At 55.6% G+C, this 19,854-nt stretch overlaps 1 protein-coding gene across 1 annotated transcript in view; it reads left to right on the top strand.

The window, feature by feature from the left end:
* The window catches only part of LMF1 (lipase maturation factor 1), a 79,219-nt gene that overhangs the window by 17,551 nt on the left and 41,814 nt on the right, over positions 1 to 19,854 (top strand). The window contains 1 exon segment of the mRNA XM_077906025.1: positions 3,433 to 3,443. Within this exon segment, the coding sequence (XP_077762151.1) occupies positions 3,433 to 3,443 (11 nt within the window).

Below are 19,854 nucleotides of genomic sequence, written 5' to 3'. Positions count from 1 at the left end.
GAGTCTTTCCAGAACCTTCCTTTGCTGTCAGCACCCGGTGTGGCCCCATGTTCACCACAGCGTTCAGCCCTGCTTCCCACGCGGTGTGTTTTGTCAGGGGCACGTGCCAGCTTCACTTGAGGTCTATAACGTTCCAGTTACGGACAATTAAGACACACTATTTTCATATGTCGGGCAAGTGCAAGGTAATGAATCGTGATTTTTCCATGGACCGCACCAGCTGCCCTCCCCACCACCTCGTGTCGAAGACCAGGGCAGGCACAGTGTTGGTTTCTTAGGCCCTGGGAACCCCACGCCCCAGGAGAGCAGGTCCGCGTGCTAGGAAGTAGCTAGGGGCAGGGGCGTGAATCCCTGGGACTTCCTTGGGGGCTTTGCTGGTGGGCAGGAGGGCGAGGTGCGGGCAGGGTCATTTCCTTTGTGGCTCAATCTTTTCTCTGCATTGGCTAAGCAGACGGAGGATGCGGCCAATGCCAGGAGGGCGTTTCTCACGCACAAAAGTGAGTGGACAGGAAATACGAAGGAAGCCCAGCAGCAGGTGCTCCAGGTCCCTGCAGGCCTTCTCCCTGGATCCCACTGCAAGCCCGCAGTTAGGGCAGGGACTCGGGGTCTCTAGGGACACAGGTGCAGGGGTGCTGGGTGGCTTCGGGGGCCCCACTTCGCAGTTGCCTCCTTTCCATCACAGCTATGGAGTGTGGCTGGAACAGGTTTTCATTTCCTGGTGCTTGGGGCAGGAGCCTGTGCTGTTAGGGGCAGAGAGATGACCACGCTGGTTCCCCTCCCGTAACAAGGGAAGGCTTGTGGGAAGGGGCACAGCATCATCTGCCGGGTGGAGATGAGAACGTGGCGCCCGACTGGGTCGACAAGAAGGGGCCTCAGGCTGGGTGGCCGGGGCGCACGGCAGCCCCCCTCCCGCGCTGACGTGTCCTCGTCCTCAGTGCATACTGCTCCTGCAGTTCTGGTGAGAACTTGAGTTTGTCTGCCTTTTTTTTTTTTTTTTTAAAGATTTTGTTTATTTGAGAGAGAGAGTGTGTGAGCCTGAGCATCATGGAGGGGCAGAGGGAGAAGCAGGCCCCCTGTGGGGATCCCGATGCAGGACTCAATCCCAGGACCTGAGGATCATGCTCTGAGCTGACGGCAGATGCTCGACCGCTGAGCCCCCCAGGTGCCCCGACTTTGTCTGCCTCGAATGTCACCCAGAGCCGCAGAGGTTTCACCCGGTGGCAGGAAGCTGTGCTGTGCAGGCCGGCAAGTCCCTGCAGCGGCCCGGCCTGCACAGGCACCACACAGATCTGCTTGCTGGGGAGGACCCGGCCGCTGGAGGCCATTCTCCTGACAGGCACAGGTTTTGCTGCTGCCTAGCTGGTTCACCTTTTCCTTTTAATTTAAAAAACACCATTTTAAATAAATAAATAAATATTAAAATAAATCAAAAACACCATTTTTGGAATAGTTCTAGGTTTACAGAATCACTGCAGCGACAGTACAGAGGATTCCCATGTGCCCGCACCCAGCTTTGTGCTGGGCAGTCTCTTCCTTGTCAGAGTTGCTGAGCTAGTGCTGACCTCTGCTGTCTCAGGATCCCCTCCGGGAGCCACAGGTCATTGGGGCGTCACGTCCCCTTCAGTCTCTCTGGGTGGGGAGAGCGTCTCTGACCCTCTGGCGTTGAGGACTGCGCAGGGCTGCAGCGGGACGTCCCTCTGCTGAGACTCGGCTCATGCTTTTCTCACCACCGGACTGGGCTGTGGGTTCGGGGACAAGGCCACAGAGGTCACACGCCCTTCTCGTCACGGCACGTCAGGGTCGTGTCGTTGCCGTGATGCGTCTGTGCAGCTGCTGCTCCCCCAAGCTGAGGTCCCGGCTGCCAGGCCCTCCAGTGTCCCTGTCCCGTCTGCGTGCATGAGGACGCGCAGCCCGTGTGCCAGGCGGGGCTCTTGTGTAGGGGACCCGGGCCTCCGGGCATTCACCTGTCAGTCATGACCACGTCAGCGGGCACTTTGCTCAGGGGCTTCAGCGCCCTGGGGAGTGGCGACGTTGGAAGGGAGCGCCAGAGTTCCGGAGCCGGGCCGTGGGAGGTTCAGGTGATCATAGAGCAGAGCCTCGCTGCCCGAGCAGCTGCCTGGCCCAGACGAGGGAGAGTGTCGCTCCAGCTGCCCCACTTAGCATCAGTTTTCCAAAATGTTGGCTTTCTGATCCTTTTATCTGTGCTTTACTTTGGCAGCGCTCCTAGAGGGCTCCTTTGTTGCTAGCAAGCGCGGCTGCATGGCCGCGTTTTCTCTTCCCCACCTTCCTGGCCCCCAAAAGAAGAAAGGATTATCTGCAGAAACTTGGACCGAGGTCGGGGAGGCTCAGGGGGTCCCTTCCTGCAGAGGAAGCCGCCTTCGCTGCGTCCCTCTGAGAGAGAGGACAGAGCCTGCACTTCAAAGAGCGCCAAGAGCAGATGCCAGCGGGCTGCGGGGGCGCGGGGGGCACGGGGGGCACAGGGCCGGGTCCGTGCCGCGGGGCACACCGCATGGCTGCTCCCTCCTGACGGTGACGGGGACGACCTCGTTCTGTCTCTACAAGGTCCCACAGCCCCGCCACCCACCGCTCTGCCTCCACGGGGCCCAGAGCCCAGACGTTGTGGCCACTGAGTCACTGAAGATGGAGCTGACGCGCAGCCACGACTCCTGCTTCGCTTCCATGAGGTTCAGGGAGCAGGTGCGGCCCTTTCTGTTCTGTGGGAGCAGTGGCCTTGCGCACCAGCACCTGCGTGTTGCTGAGGACCCCGTGCTCACGTCGTGCTCCCCCCGTGAGGACAGCCCTTCTGCAGCCCCTGGCATGGACACCAGATGCCTTTCATTTAGGGTCCCCATTGTGGGAATCTGTGCCCGGCGTACTGGACACCCTTGAAACTCATATTCTAGAGCATGACATTTTCATGGTGTTTACAGAATTTATTTACTGCCAGATATCCATGGTTACATTTGTTTTTTCCTAAAAGATTTCTTGATTGGCCTGTTGTGGGCATGGCCTTAGAGCCCTGTGTGGGACGCAGCCTGGCGGCAAAGGCTCCTGGGCCCTGGGCGGTGGGTGGGCCCCACGCAGAGTTCCTGACCGCAGGTCTCCCCACCCCCACCTTCTCCCGCCACATGTAACGTCCTGGGTTCACTGAGGGGGGCTTTACATAGTTGGTAGCATGATGCTTTAATCTTGTTTTTTTGACAAAGTAAGGGAAAAAAATTTTTTTTAAGGTTTTGAGAGAAAGGGCGAGTGTGTGTGAGCAAGCAGGGGGAGGGGCAGAGGCAGGTGGAGCAGCAGGCTCCCCGCTGAGCCAGGAGCCCAATGTGGGGCCCGATCCCAGGACCCCGGGATGATGACCTGAGCTTAAGGCAGACGCTTAAGGCGCCCCTGCACGGCAAAACCTTAATTCATTTTTCTCCTTTTGTTTTTTAGGTATTCATTTGGTAAGTGAAAATCAGAACCTACTCCGAGGAGTTTAGCGTTATACGTGGGTATGTATTTGTGCGGTTTCTCTGCTTATCTCCCTGCCTGAGTGGCCGTCAGCTTGGCAGGTGTCGCCGTGTTGCCCGATGTCTGTTGTTTACCCTGGGACCCTGGCCCACGCCTGCTTCCTTGCCCGGAGCGACGGGCCGGTGCAGACAGGACTGGTGATGTGCAGGTGCTGTGTCGGCCGTCTCCACACGCTGGGACGGATAGTCCCACGGCAGTGACCGCAGTGTTGTTGCGGACCAACCCCGTTCCTTGCAGGCCAGCCCTTCCCCACTCTAGGCCGTGCCGAGATCACAGGGGACCCGTGCCCGGGGACGCCCCAGGGCAGGGGAGGGGTCCCCCTAGAGCTAACACTGGCGGGATGCCCCAGAGATAGGTTTCTGCTTGGTTTGGTCAGGGGAGGACTTGAAGTTCCCCCAGCCCATGCTCTTGGGGAACGGTGCTCCCGGAGAGAGCATGGGGAGTAGCGTCTGTCCAGGGACGAGTGGGCAGGAGGCACCAGGCTGCTCGCGAGGCTGAGCAGATGACAGGGGCTAGCCGCCGTATGTGCTGTTACCACAGAGACGTCTGCTCGCTCCTCGCGAGCGACCCACGTGCCCACTTCAACATCCTTGATGCCCAGGTACAGTCCCCAACCACAGGAGGAGGATGGACCCGGATGGCAGGCCCGTCCCAGAGGAAAATGATGGTTGACAGAGGCCAGCCTCAGGGTTAGCGCAGCTGTCGTGAGGCACCAAGGCCCCGATGAATGACAACAAGAGTTCTCGGGACAAAATGACTTGATGAGAAAAGAACCAAGTGGAGAATACAATATTTGAAATGACTCTTGGACAGGCTGGCTGGCAGGGTGGGAGTGACAGCAGCCGGTGGAGGGGGTCTTCGAGGCCACACAGACCTCCGGTGCCCTGTGGAGAGCTCAGGGGTTGGTGGCATGTGTGTGGAGCCGGGGGTGGAGGGCACAGGTGGCTGAAGTTTCCAGATTTGGCACAAGACACGGACATCAGACCCAAGGAGGCCGGGGAACCCCATGTAGCATGGCCGGGAAGACGCTGCGCCCCTCAGGTCCTCCACGTGCTGCTGGGGGCCCAGTGGTAGGGAGCAGCCGGACGTTCTAGGTGCTTGGGCCAGCGGGAGCGCGGCTATGTGCCGAGATGGGAGCTGGGGACTGGGACCCGTGTTGGGACAGAGGCTTCAGACCCAGGGCCATGAGAGAGCCTGGTGTCCACTGCAGGGCTCTAGGCTGCTGTGGGAGACGGGAGGGACGGAGGGAAGGCCCTAGAGAGCAGGCGTCTGCAGGCCACCGTGGAAGCCTGCCCTCCTCCTCTCACTCCTCTACAGCACAGCGGACTATTTAAAGCAAAATAAGTCACTTGCCATCTGAGATTCACGGATGCATGTGCCAGAGCTCGGTGGGTGGACCCACGTGGTCCTGGGTTCCATGCATTATGTGATGCTGCACAACTTTTTAAAATATATTTTTTATTTGTATGAGAGTGAGTGAGCGAGCACATGTGTGCAAGAGAGGGAGAGAGAATCCTGAGGCCGACTCCATCTGAGCACAGAGCCTGACATGGGGCTCGACCCCAGGACCCTGACACAAAAACCTGAGCCTAAATCAAGAGCTGGATGCTCAACCAACTGTGCCACCTAGATGCTCCTCTGCTTTATTTTTTATTTTTTCATTTGAGAGATTGAGAGAGAGAAAGTACATGTGTGCACAAGGCGGGGAGGAGCAGAGGGAGAGAGAAACTTAGCAGACTCCGCGCTGAGCAGAGCCGGACGGGGACTCAAGGTCATGGCCCTGAGGTCATGGCCCGAGCTAAAACCGGGAGTCTGACGCTTCACTGCCGCGTGGTCCCCCTTACCCCCCGCAAAGCTGCACAGCGTGAAGGAGAGCTAAGGGAGGGTGTGCCCCGCAATCCTTGAGCAGCCACTAGAAGGCCGCAGAGGTGCCGCCAAGCATGGCAAAGTGCCGTCCTGAAAACATGCATCTGCAGGGCAGAGTGGGGCTCGGAGCCAAGCTGAGGGGTCACGGGAAGCCGTGAACTGAAATACCAGGTGAGTGGGGATGGCAGCCTAAGGGACCGAACACCGATTTGGGGACAGACGGGTGGGACCCCAGGAGAGAACACTGGATCAGCCGTCCTTGCGTGGACGCACGGCCCAGGGCTGGAAGGGGGATGGAGACGTCCCTGTGGCAGCCACAGTCAGGGCCAGCAGCTGTGTTTACACCGGCAACAGATGCGTGTCCTCGCATCTGGAGGCCTGCATTGGGAGGATGCTCAGACCCGGGACACGTGGCAGAGGGGACGCAGGAGGGCACAGCAGCAGGACAGAGAAGGGACCGCCCACTGTTGAGGGCACGTGGGACACCCGGCAGCACCCCAGCTACACCCCAGCCACCAGCCAGCGTGGCACGTCGTCGTGTGAGGCCTCCACTCCCTGAGAGCCGTGTCTCCTGGCCAACGGAGCAAGTGCAGGGTAACGTGAGGACGGCTGGCGAGCAGGGTATGGCTCGGGAGGGGCCGTGACTGTCCAGGGTGGGCACGGGGGCAAGGAAAGCCCCCCACCGCCCGGGTCAGCAGCTCTGTAGCTCAGGGCTCCTGTCCGCCAGCCTCCCTGGGCCAAGCGAGGCCTGGGGCAGGGCAGGAGGCCGTGGAGGTCTCCCCGGTGGCCCCTGTGGGGGCGGGATGCCCACAGACCCCGTCCCCTGGGCCCAGAGCTGCTCAGGAAGGGATGTCAACTTTGCGGGCCCCGAGGCCCTGGGAACAGGTTGTGGCTGAGGCCGTGTCCTGGACGCGGTCCCAGTCGTGCTTCCACACAGCTTGGGGTGTCGCTGAGTGGGGCGGGGGCTCGACGGGAGGGCTAGGAACCCCCCTCCCCCAGCTGCAGGTGAAGCTGGGCCCTGTGCGGCCCCGGAGGCCTGCGAGCAGGCAGGGTGTGCGGGGAGGGCGGCTGCAGTCAGAGGGCACCGCAGGCACCGAGGGCAGCCTGCTCTGGCCGCGCAGCCCCAGTGCCAGCCTCCCCCAAAACGCTCAGTTCTGTGTCGTCACGTTCCCTTTAGGGGCTGCTGTTTCCCTACATGTTTGATGTAAACACTTCTGGATAAGCACAGGTGTGCCCGCCGACGGTGGGTTTTTAAGCGGAGCCACGGTCAGCAGGGGTGCCCCCCGTGTTGGAGCGGTAGTGATGGCCCTAAGGGCCGGGCCCGCGGGCACAGGTGGGCCACGCTGGGCTGCGGCGGTCCCCGTGTGCCACGGGCTGGGGGATGGAGCGCAGAGCGCCTGAGGCTGGAAGAGACGGACGGGCGGCAGGAGAACGTGTGAAGGAATAAAAGCCGCGAACTTTACAAGTTGAATGAACGGCACGTGCTGCAGATGGAGGAGTTCAGAGGCCGCCCCACGCCCTCCCGCACACACGTCCACCGGGTGAAAACCGGCGGGAAGAGAAAGTTCCCCACAGGTGCAGGCGCCAGTGGGAAGGACACCGGTGGGCTCGGCCCTCGGCGTCAGAGCGGAGGGAGGGCTGCTGGGTCGACGCGCAGAGAAGGGACGTGCGGGAGGCTCTCCCCTCGGGGGCCAGAGGGCCCGAGCCAGCGGCAGGGAAAGGGACGGCGGCGAAGGATCTGAGGAGGGAGCTGACACGGCAGGAGGGAGCGTGCCGACGAATGCGGAGCTACCCCCGTGTTGTGGGCCTGTGCCCCCCACCAGTCCCTAGCGCTGGCCCCGGGGGGCCCCTCAGTCAGTGGTGTCCTCGCGTGGCCTTTCTGCTCAGGATCGCACTGTTGTTTGGAGCAAGAAGCAAGCAATGGAATTCCCTCCGAACTTGTGTCGTCCCCTCGCCAGCGTGCAGCGTGGGCGGCCGCCAGCGGGACAAGGAGAGGCCCGGCCGACTGTGTGGGAGCGCACCCCCCCCCCACTGGGGCCCAGGTACCTCAGGCTCCTCCTCCGAGAAACCGGCCTTGTTGCTCCCTTTCTTGTGAAAATCTATTAGGTGGATTGGAAATTGTAACAGTATCGGGTTTTTCCAACTGTTACGACCAAGGAACCTGCAGAAGCTCCGGCATGTGGGAGAGCCCGGCAGGGAAGTGGTGCACGAGGCTGGAACCAGAGCCCCGGCCCCCGGGGTCCCCGCAGTCAGCACGTAAGCCTTGGGGGCGGCCGTGAGGCCAGGGTGGCATCCACAGCGGGTGACTTGCCATCAGGAGACCCCGGCTTTGCTCCAAGGTCACACGTACCTGCCTACCATCTGTGAGCCCATGGGTGGCACCTGGCGCTCACGAGCCTCAGCCGGGAGCCAGGGACTCCATGGAAGTGCGGCCACTGCCAGGCCCTTCCCATGCAGCACGGCCAGCCCGGGTCCAGGGGCCACTGCGAGTACAGGCCCTCCCTGCCTTTGGCCACCACGCAGCTCCAGATGCTCCCTCGCTGATGTCACAGGATGTGAGCCAGCTGCCAGGGCCACCAGGAAGGGCTGAGACCTTGGGGCGCTTTCCCCTCGGCCTCTCCCGGGGCCGCCCACGGAGCCCAGTTCTGGCCCCAAGCGAGCCGTCCGGGCCCGATCGCGCACGCTCCTCTGTGTGCGTTTTCCTTAAGTTTATTGCGTCTCTCTTTTGCCCAGGGGACTTGGATGAGGATGAGGCCGCTCCGTGGACTCCCTCCGAGCGTGGCCGCGGGGCGGCTCCCCGAGAGGGCGAACCCCAGCTGGCGGTGCCATTCCCTCTGCGCTGCACGCGGCAGCCTTGGCAGGAGTGGGTGAATTAGGGTCAGGTGACACCCCGTGGCTCCTTAGCCACACCTGCGCCCTGGCAGGCATTCGCAGCCACGTTGGGCCCGCATGTCACAGCCTGCTTCCACTACTGTGGAGCTTCTGTGAGTTCCCCGGCTAGGACTCCAGTGGGTACGTCTGTTTTCTTCTGGGGACTCAAGCAGGTGGCGCCTCGGACCCTGGAAGGACTTGTGGGTCAAGTAAATTCCCTGCATTTTGGGGAGGGGCTTGCGAGGCGCCTTCCCTTCAGAATGACCACATGTGTCTCAGGGTATCTAAGTTTCTGGAATGTTTTCCACTGTCATACGGGGCCCCCCTACAGTGTGGGTGGCCCTGCCACTGTCCAACGGCCCTGGCCCCAGGGCGCCCGTTTGCAGCCAGCGGGGAGGGTGGCGGCTCTGGGAGTGGGGCCGTTTGCTCCAGGACGCGGACACACTGCATGTTTGCAGTTGCTTTGCTGCCTGCATCTCCGCTGAAGCCTCCACCCTGGCCGTGCTTGGAAGGCCATTGGTTCGGTGACTTCTACTTCAAAGATGGGCTTAAACGTGACTAATTCAAGTCTCCGCCAAGTACAGTTCCTGCTCCCTGCAGACTGTGCGCTCTTTGGTCCTCATGAGCTCGGGGCGGGGGCGGGGGCACGGGCACTCAGACTTCACTCTCCCCTGAAAGCAGCGTAGGAACCAGTAGGCCCAGACCAGCTGGTGCTTCTGGTCTTTTTTGCCCAGAAGGGGCTGCTCTTAGCCCACGGCGTCCCGGCATTGCTGGAGCCCTGACGGGCCTCGTGTTGGGTGAAGGAGGACCCAGGAAGGTCCCCATGTTCCAGACCTTTCTTGGAGCTGAGTCCTGCACATGAACCCCAGATGTCTCTGCTGAGACAGGACCCCCGGGCCTAGGGTGGCCCAGAGCTCCAGGTGGGGCTGGCTGGTGGCCACAGTGGGCATGGGGCCTGCGACCAGGAGCTGAGCCCTCGCGGGGTCCTTGTCCCCAGACAGACACATGCGAGGAAGATGGGTGTTTTGCTGAGGCCTCTTCTGTCGTTTGAGGCTCCTGAGGCTTCTGGAGGATTTCTGGTCCTGAAAAGGATCATGTAACTTCAACTGTGACTTTAGCACGAGGGACCTCATTGTGTGCAGGTGGTGGCCTCAGGTGGTCTCCCAGGTGGGTCCCGGGCCTCCACCTCCCCCGCGCTGATCCCCCATCGGGAGCTTTGGAAACTTGGCCGTTCAGAGGAGCGCAGCAGGCTACATGAGCGTGTGCTTGGTTTACACACAGGAGTTTTCTTTCCATAGGTTCTCGTCTCTCTTCCTGCTGCTGCGTGGGATGGGTTTGGTTTGGTTTTGGTGCCATCGTGGTTTAGCAGGTCCTTTGTCGAGGGGTCAAGGCCCAGCAGGCCAGCTGAGGGCAGGGAGCTGCAGGTAAAGGACTGATCTAAGGCTCGCTCCCCACGTGTACCCTCAGACGAGCGTCGGGGCTGGAGGTAGCTCCGGGGCCCGGTCTGCTTTGTCTTGAACACAGCTCATGGGTCGATGTCCCACACGGTGCTTGGATGTGGCAGGCAGCTCAGCACCCGTCCTCCCTGGTTGGACAAGGAGCCTGGGTGCCCCTGCCTGCCCCCTGGGGTGTGACAGTGTGAGGGAAGGACTCCGGGGGGCTGCACGCCTGGGGACGTTCCATTGTAGGAAAGGAGCACTCCGTTTTCTCTGCGGGCCTGTCGGCTGAGAGCTGGATGCTTTAGGAACCATTGGTTTCAGTAAGCAGCTCAGCGGACTACGGAGTTATCCTGACGTGCTCACCACTGAGTGTCAACTGTCCTCGGGCCGGCAGGTGTCAGGCCTAGCTGCAAATTGCTGAATCAGGGAGCAGGACCCTGGAGGAGACTGGGGCGACCTCGGTCTCAGGGAGGATCCAAAGGGGGGAATGCAGCAGGTCTGTGTGTGAGCTGTGGGGATGGGTGGCAGGTGCTGGTCCCGCGCAATGGTGTCTGGGGGCAGTGGAGGTGCAGGTGGGCCTCATCTGAGCAAGTGTGTCTGTGCTGGGAGAAGTGGCCCTTTGGCCTTTCGGCACCCTTCTCCTTTCCGGCGGGATGCTTTTCCTGGTTCCTTATTAAGTTGATTTCCAGGCAGGTCCAGTGCTGGCATCCATGCTAATGTGGCCTGGACTCTTGAACCCCCGTGTCCGTCCCAGCAGCACCTCCTGCCAGCCGTTGTGAATTAAGTGCTGCCTGTGACCCCTTACCCCTGCTGCTCTTAAATTCATGCTTTAAAAACAGCTTAATGAGGGGTTTACTGGTCCAATTGGAAGTTTTTATTAAAACCTATTAGTGCTGGAGCGGAGCCTGCCTACAGGAAGCGATTAGGCAGCCACAGAGTTCCAGGCAGACTCGGCTACAGCAGGCCCCCCCAAACCGTTTCCAGACCCTTGTGGCCGCAGCGCTGCGCTTTGCCTGGTTCTCATATCCTCTACTTTAATTTATGGTTCGTCTCATTCCCTTCCATCCCCCATGTCCAAGAAGGCAGTTTCTTTTAATCAAATTATTCCCATAATCAGAGGCAGCCTCGCCTGCCCTGTCCTGTGAGCTTGCCCGGCTCCTCACCCTTTCAAGGGAGTCTTTCCTGCTGTTGTTTCCTGGGTGCTCGGGCTTTCTGCAGCCACTCTCCTAGCGTGGGCCCCTGCAGGTGTCAGCCGGCACCCTTCCTCCCTGCTGCCTGGGAATGACCGTGGCCACTTGGCACTGTTAGGTGTGGTCCCTTGTCTGCTCGTGTCCTTAGGAAGGACGGAGACGCCTGCATCCAGTGATTTCCAGAGCTGCCATGTGACGTGTGTGGGCTGTGAACCATCTCCACTAGCAGAGATGCTCATTTCCAAAGTGAAAAAAACCATCTTGAAAGGCTTCTGTCCCAGGTTCACTGGGAGGAGCTATTGTTGGCTGTGACAGCCTGACAGGGGCCCAGAGCCTGACTGCCGTCAGCCTCTGGCCTGTTGTCTTTGCCCTGTCCTGGGCTCTCCAGAATTTCTGATGCTTTCTCAGCCGGGGTCTTGGGGCTGGTCCTGATCTGTGGGGAAATGAAAATTTTTTTAAGATTTTATCTTTGACAGCATGAACAGGGGGAAGCAGCAGACAGAGGGAGAGGGAGAAGCAGACTCCTCGCTGAGCAGGGTGCCTGAGGCGGGACTCAGTCCCAGGACCCCGGGATCGTGACCTGAGCAGAAGGCAGATGCTTCACGGACTGAGCCCCGCAGGTGTCCCTGGGGGGGCTATCCTTGCCTCGTTTCCCCCCTGCTGTCCTGTCTTTGCCTCGCCCTCTCTGTCTGCACACCATAGTTCCCTTCCATGCTCACTGGGAACACCAGCACAGGAGCCATCAGTGGGAGGCTGGGGCCCGGGGGCCACCAAAGGCACCCTCCCCACAAGCAGCAGCTGGCATGAGTCTCTCATGGTGCTGGGTTCTCCTTCCTCGTGTGTGTGCACACGGTACATGCTGCTTGTTTTTCAGTCTTTTTCATCTAACAGTTGCTTCTCCCTCCCATGTTAACCCCTAGCTTATACCCTCTCTCACCCTCATGCCTCCTCAGATCTGTGTGCAACACACGCACACACACTCAGGTTAAGATCACCATACACCAAAATGGGGCCGCACTATATGCATATCTACCATTCTGTTTTCACTCAGGACTATCGGGTGAAAATTCCTTGGTTGGACTTACAAGAAAATCTTTTTTGGGGGCATCTGGGTGGCTCAGGGCTTGAGCATCTGCCTTTGGTTCAGGGCATGATCCTGAGGTCCCGGGATCGAGTTCTACATCTGGCTCCCCACAAGGAGCCTGCCTCTCCCTCTGCCTGTGTCTCTGCCCCTCTCTAGGTCTCTCTCATGAATAAATAAGTAAAATCTTAAAAAAATAAAGATCTTTTTTTCTTACAATCATTAACATTTTGTTTATTCTCAATTTCTCCCATCACATTAGGTAACCATTTCTATTTCTAAAACTTATCTCTTTAATATGCAGAATTCTAGGATAGTGAAGAAGCATTTTGTTGCTTTAATTCATATTTCTAGTTCTGAATCCCTTTGGGTACTTTTGTCTGAAATGCTTCTAAGTTCCCTTTTTAAAATTGTATAGATATAGATGTTTGACTAACATTTGCTCCTTTTGGCTTTTGGATTTATTTCCATTAATTTGAAACATAAATGTGAAAAATGATTTGTATCCCAACCTAATACGACTTTAGAATAGGAAAGTCATGACAGATTAAATGTGGCAAAGAATGTGCTTGGGAATTAACATAGATAGCATTTCTTATCAGTCCACGTTAGTCACAGCAACATCATGGTTGTCTGACTACCAGTGCCCTAGGGGTTGGAAAACATGGTTTTGTTACCACGCTGTCTTCTGGAGACTTGTACCAAGTCTCCGTGGCCAGGGTCTGTCTGACTGCCACCCGCTCTCCCTTCCACCCTCCTGCTGTTGCCATCATGGCTGCATGCTCTTAGGAGTGGCCTTTCCACCCCCACTGCCAGCTGTAGTTCTAGCTTAACTCATGGGCAATGCTGAATGCTCATGTGTTCCCTCCTGTATTCTTGTGGTCAAAACCATCATTTTTTTTTTCCAAATAACTGGTTTTATCTGATTTAAAAAAAAAATGTGTTCTGGCTCATTAATTTGTACTTTTTATATGTTGTTTCCTCTTTCTGGGAGGAAGGGGTTTATTATTTTCTAAGATTATCAGTTGATTGTTTAACTCATTAGTTTTCTTTTTTTTTTTTAATTTTTTATTTATTTATGATAGTCACAGAGAGAGAGAGAGAGGCAGAGACACAGGCAGAGGGAGAAGCAGGCTCCATGCACCGGGAGCCTGACGTGGGATTCGATCCCGGGTCTCCAGGATCACGCCCTGGGCCAAAGGCAGGCGCTAAACTGCTGCGCCACCCAGGGATCCCTAACTCATTAGTTTTCCATCTTTTCTTAGCTGCTAATGAAAGAAAGCATGGAGGCAGGTCACCACTCCCCTCTGTGTCCCTGGCCCACCCACCATGTCATCTGAGATTCCAGGATCTTCCTGACAATGGCGTATATATAGTTTTATAATCATCAGTGCTGATGCCTCTTTGGTCCAAGTGCTATTCAGAGAAAAACTTCAGAAATCCCAAGCCCGGGCAGCCCGGGTGGCTCAGCGGTTTAACATCACCTTCGGCTCAGGGCGTGATCCTGGAGACCCGGGATTGAGTCCCACGTCGGGCTCCCTGCATGGAGCCTGCTTCTCCCTCTGTCTGTGTCTCTGCCTCTCTCTCTCTCTCTCTCTGTGTGTCTCTAATGAATAAATAAATAAAATCTTAAAAAAAAAAAGCCCTCAGGGCTTTATAGGTGAACTTTTGTTGATCAGTTTCTGAGTTTAGTACACTGTAAGCAGATCATCAGGCCTGGAGGTAGTTCTTTTATTTTAAAAAAATTAGACATGTATGGATTAGAAAGAAATTGTATTACACAGCTTCTGACAAAAACAATATCTTCTTTTACGTCTGCTCACTCCATCCTGCTTTCCAGAGCAACTCCTTTATTCCTTCTCCCACTGCTAGTATTTACCTCCGTATTTCTGAATAATACATTTATGTAGATTATTCTACATAATGTCACTTTTAGACTTTATATCCTTCCTATTATGAATGATAAGAATTACTCTCCCATATCTCTAATTGTCTTTCCCTCACTGTCTCAGTATGGCTATGTCACAAATATAATTTATGAAACTCATGTTCAGTCTTTACGTTGTGTAAATGTTAGCTGGTGAGGCAACAGTGGGTTGTGCTCACTAGTTTCTAATAACTCTTTGTTTTTCCTGGAGTTAATAGTTGCCTCTTCTTTTTTGGTTTGCTTTTTTTCATCTCTGATCATGTATCACCATTCCATTTCAAATTCACCAACAAAACACAACTGCTTGACTTCTCCCAATACTGTTTTTACTGAATCAAACACATTAGATGATCTATCAATCCCCTGTCCCATCTCCCCTGTGTCCCCCCCTTCCCCCAGCCCAGAGATTTCTGTTCAGGAACTGTCATCACCTGGAGTGGGTGCTTTATAGGGTTCTGGATTTGGAGAGTGTGGGGCAGGTTAATTATTTGCCAGATTGGGTACCACTGACTTATTTGTCCTTGTTCCCATCCTAGAGGTCCTTAGGGTTCATAGAGGCAGTCCCAGTTGTGCCAGAAGTTAAGGTTCAGAGACACAGCCACTTCTCTACTGTCTTCTCCCCCATGTATATTCTAGAGCATTATTCTTAAGAGGATAATTTTTAAGCCGTTGTCTTGATCACATTTATATAAAGACAGCTAAAAGCAGCTGGTGAGATGAACCCTTCCCTTTACTTCTCCAGCACTAGCAGTCGCCTGAGGCAAGATGAACCATTGCCCTCACGCTGTTTCCCTGCCAGGTAAACACTGATGTGTACTGAATCACAGTGAACAGCTGAGAGGCCGGAGAAGGGCTCTGGTCTCCTCAGACACCATTGCAGCCACTGGCTGGCCTGGAACCTCCAGAATCTGGTGTGTGTCCCTGGAGCTTCCTGGCTCCAATGCCCCATTGTTGGATGCAAGAGGAACACAGCGTCGGCGAGCCTGACCTTTGCCAATGCCAATAACAGGGAGAGGCATTGTTAGGTTAGCCCTGGAGTAGCAGCTGTGTGCCAGTTTCTTTTGTAAATGCTTTGATATTTTAAAACAGAAATTTTAAGCAAGGAAGCCATGCTTTGTTGCTATTACAATAGCAGCTCTTGTCTGTGTGGAGTCATTGAATGGAGACACTGATACCGGTGCAGTTTCAGTACCGTTAATCGTTCCTAAGTACATAGAACACATCTCTTCTTAATGGTTTGTATCCTTTTCTTACAGTTTTATGGCTCTTTTAAAGTAGGATCCCTGAGGCACCTGGGTGGCTCAGAGGTTGAGTGCCTGCCTTCTGTGCAGGGCGTGATCCCGGGGTCCTGGGATCGACTCCCACGTCTGGCTCCCTGCATGGAGCCTGCTTCTCCTCAGGACCCTGACGGTTTGAAGCCTGTGTCTCTGCCTCTCTCTCTCTCTCTCTCTGTGTCTCATGAATGAATATATAAAATATTTTTAAAAATAAAGTAGGATCCCTGTACTTCTTATGGGCAGGTTGGCGGGTCTCAGATGTAAATACCCTTGACAAGATAGAACATTGTTGGTTTTCCATTTGGCTTTAGCCTCAGTGAATGCCTTTTGAGCATTTAGGAGATTTACATTCAGACAGGATCGTGATAAATTTTTGTGCCATGTTCATCCACACTGACTGGGCTCCATGCTGGCTGCTCCCACAGTGGGACACAGCCCCCAGGACTGTGCACCTATCCACAGACTACCTCTTGTATCTGCGCAACAGGTGCTCCCAGCCCTGGGCCCAGCTTTGTTTTTCTCCAACTCCCCACCCTCTGACATGGGTCTTTATGTGTATGTTGGTTTATCATCTCTCTACCTGCTGTCCTCCCAAAAGACAGCCCATGAGGGCCAGGCTTCACGCATTCACCCCCATCACCACAGCATGTAGGACGGAGGGCACTCGATCACAGCGTGCCGGGTCCACAGTAAGCCTGCACGTGGGTCCATACTCAGGTCGCCACACATTCTTATATTGTCACTCTTCTCAAGACCCCCAGCCGCCCAGGAGCCTGTGCTTGGTGTGGTGTGTGACGTGCTATACAGAGAAAACTGATCAGTTTTTGTTTTTTTTTCCAATGACCTGTCTCCTGAACTCTGACCACTAGCACAATGGCAGCATGCATTCTGGTGCTTGAGAGATGGTTGTGTTGACGCCCATGCAGCCCTTCCCAGGGATGTCACTGGCTTCAGTAGCCTCGGGTATGGAAACAACACCTTTCCCTCCTTGGCACTATAAGCTGGACACAGGAGAAGTGCTAAGCAAAATGTCCACAGTCCATTGACTGAACCCAGCCAAAGGCTCAGCAGAAAATGGAAAACCAACCCCAGAGCAAGAGGCAACATCTGAGGTCCCATCTGAGCTCGGTGCTCCTCAGTCTCAGCCAGAGCGGATCCAGGATAAACAGCAGCACGGCCACACTTTGTTCCCAGGTTGCCAGTGAGAGGCGGCTCCTGTCTAAGGCAGAGGCCCCAAGACCCTGTCCTCTCCTCGATGGTCAGGTGTATGCCCTTCTCGGGCCTACCCCAGGTGCTGACCCCCAGGTGCTGACCAGGGGTTCTAGCTTGTACCTGGTGAAATGGTGTCAACAGGACTTTTATTTTATTTTATTTTATTAAGATTTTATTTATTTATTCATGAGAGACAGAGAGAGGCAGAGACACAGGCAGAGGGAGGTGACTGTTAAAAAGATGATCTTGATGTAGTTTCTCAGAGAAACGCTGCAGAGTCCTTATCAGCCTTCACCTTGCATCCTGGCAGGTGGCCCGTAACCATGGTCAGAACCGAGACGGCAGCCGTGGCGGGACTGGTGACTGAGCCGCACCGTGCTTGGGTTTCTCCAGCTTTCCCACCAGGGGCCCCCGGGCCACACTGCCCTCAGCCGCCTTGTCTCCTGCGTCCCCCTGGTCCCTGGCGGTCTGCAGGACTTCTGTGGCTTCTCAGGACCCTGACGGTTTGAAGCAGTTCTGGTCCCGTATTTGGTATGACGCCCCTCACCCCGGACGTGTCTGGTGTGTCTCGTGAGTCTCGTGATGAGACGGTCACAGAGGGGAGGTGCCCTTGTCACCAGATCGGGCGCCTGGGTCCACACGACTCCACGGGTGATGCTGACCCGGGTCACCCGGTGAGGTGCGTCTGCAGGTGTCTCCTCCCGTCGGGTCACTGGGCCCGGCGTGCGCCCGGGTCATCATCTGGGATTCCTCTGTAGCTTGTGCGCTCCCTCCGCTTCTTCCTTGGTCCTCACCTTTACTTACACATCAGGTTATGTTCCCACGCTGTTCCCAGGGTGGGTATCGAACAATTTGCAGATCTACATTAAAGCCACATAGTCCTTATTCAAAATTGAGGGAGGGACACCTGGGTGGCTTAGTCAGTTATGCATCTGCTTCAACCGAGGTCATGATCCCGGGGCCCCGGGGTCAAGCCCCATGTTGGGTGCTCTGCTCAGTGGGGAGTCGGCTGCTCCAGCTCCCTCTGCTGCTCCCCCTGCTTGTGTGCATGTGAGCTTTTGCTCTCGTTCAAATAATTAAAATCTTTTTTAAAAAATTGAAGGAGATTTTTTGATATTACAAAGTTATCCTGTTTTTTCCTTCAAGATTGTGCACTGTGGGACTCCTGGGTCAGCAGTTGAATGTCTGCCTTTGGCTCAGGGTGTGACCCTGGGGTCTTGGGATCGAGTTCCACGTTGGACTCCCCGCAGGAAGCCTGCTTCTCCTTCTGCCTGTGTCTGTGCTTCTTTTTGTATCTCTCATGAATAAATAAATACAATCTTTAAAAAAAAAAAAGATTTTGGGCAGCCCCAGTGGCTCAGTGGTTTAGTGCCGCCTTCAGCCCGGGCCTGATCCTGGGGTCCTGGGATCGAGTCCCACGTCGGGCTCCCTGCATGGAGCCTGCTTCTCCCTCTTTCTCTCTCTCTCTCTTTCTCTGTCTCTCATAAATAAATAAATAAAATCTTTAAAAAAAAAAAGATTTGAGCACTGATTTGAGGCTTTTCTTCAGCCATCATTACTGCAATGTTCTGGTGGTGATTTCTGTTTCCCTCATTCCTTCTGGCATTATGAGTTGGAATTCCCCAAATGGGAAGAGCTGTCCCTTTGTCCTCTATTTATTTATCAAATACTTGTTTACGTTGCTGTGGCTCCTCACTCAGTTCTCCTAGAGCGGGCTCTGGCACAGTGAGGGCTGGCCTTGCACGTTGCCCAGCCGTGGCTGGGGGCCCCCTGAGGCTGGCTGCCGCACCTGTGTTGTGCCCCCCTGACTTCCGAGCCCTCTGGGAGCTGCAGGCCCATCTTGTGGTTTCCCCTCTGCAGCCTGCATCCAGTTCTTCCCCCAGGGGCCTGGTGCCTTCTCACAGAGAACAGGGTCAGACACTGTGGACTGGGTGCTGGGTGTGCTCGTCGCTGACGGGGTGGCGCTGCTTCTCTGCCCCGCCGTGCACAGAGCCAGGCAACGTGTGAATGCTCACAACACACCACTGGGAAGCAGTGAGTGGCTAACAGGACCTGGTGAACCTGGGAGGCCTCACACTCGCAGGTGCTGGCAGGGGGGGGGCGGGGAGAGGCTGCCCGCATGCTCCCTGTGACGGGCGCGTCTCTCATCGACAGCCATGTCCGCGTTGTGGCGCCTGGAGTAAGCAGCCTTGGGACCCTGCGCTGCTCGTCAGTGTGCTGTGAACCTTGACTGCTCTAAAAGTTAAAAAAAAAAAAAAACAAGTCTACAGCACAAAGTAAATGTTCGCCTATGCAAATCTTTAAAGAGCCAAGCAGGATGTGTGGGGAAGGCAAGTACGAGCATTAACAGATGAATCTGTTGATAAACATGTGTTTACACACTCGTGTCTGTATGGTACGCATTCTATGTAACTTGTCCTGAATCTGTGCCGTTTTCCATTCCATGGATGACGTACCTGCATATGGATCTACTGGATAACCACGTGGACAGATTCCCTGTGTGCCCTAGGTCTGATCACACAAATGCAGGAGACAGCCTAGATGGTAGAAGGCTGTTAGCATCGGTAGAGGCATTTTAAAAATAAACTACAAAGCCGCTGTCAATGGTGAGCAGTCTGGGGTAGCTAGTAAGCGCGTGGCAACTCGGCCAGCGCCCCTGGGGACCCGTGGTCACACCAACAGTGAACTGTCGCACCCTGCCTGGGGGACTTGGGAGGGCGGCCAGCCGGGCCCCACCAGCAGCTCAGGACACCGCGCAGCCTCCCGGAGGACAGCGTAGCCGCATGGTTGCGGCATCTCTGAAGTGTGTGCTCCTGTTGGTCCCCAGCCCCACTTTATGGTTTTGTACAGCAGGACGAGGAGTGTGCAAACACACAGGTGTTTATGGCAGGAGAAAATGGAAATATACTTAAATGTTCAGCCATGGAGAATTACTTCAAATTACATCTCTGTGGATTACTAAACAGTATGATTTAATGATGCAAAAATACACTGAAGATGTATTAAATTGTGCTTTAAACTGTGTGCTTTAAACTTTAGTTTTGCTTCTGAAGAAAATCTTTCAAAATTGTTTTGAAGTATGTGATCAAGGAGTCAGATTTAGCTCTGAGTGATCAGATCACTTTTTTTCTTAGTTCCAGTTTATTTTCATTGAGCATTTTTGCTCTCAAGAATGAATGAATTTGTTTTAGTAACAGTAGTTGTAATAAATTGGGTCTAGTAACTTGAAATCAGTGTTAGATCAAAGGTGAACAAATGTGAGCCGGGCACAGGGCAGGAGGAGACAGACCATGGTCCCACCAGGCTTCGGGGTGTCCAGGTGGAGACAGGGCAGGAGGGAGAGGGGAGGCTGAGGGGTGTCATGGGGCCCGCTCCCAGCCTGGTGCCCTTGGCCTGCTGGAAAGTCTCCTGGGCCTGGGCTTCAGGGTGTTTATGGCTGCAGGTGGGATCTGAGTGGCTGTGGTGGCTGCTGGGGCTTGGG

The sequence above is a fragment of the Canis aureus genome, chromosome 8, assembly GCF_053574225.1.
Source record: "Canis aureus isolate CA01 chromosome 8, VMU_Caureus_v.1.0, whole genome shotgun sequence".
NCBI classification, from domain to species: Eukaryota; Metazoa; Chordata; class Mammalia; order Carnivora; family Canidae; genus Canis; species Canis aureus.
Note: the sequence above shows the minus strand (reverse complement) of the source record. Positions and strands in the feature narration are given on the sequence as shown.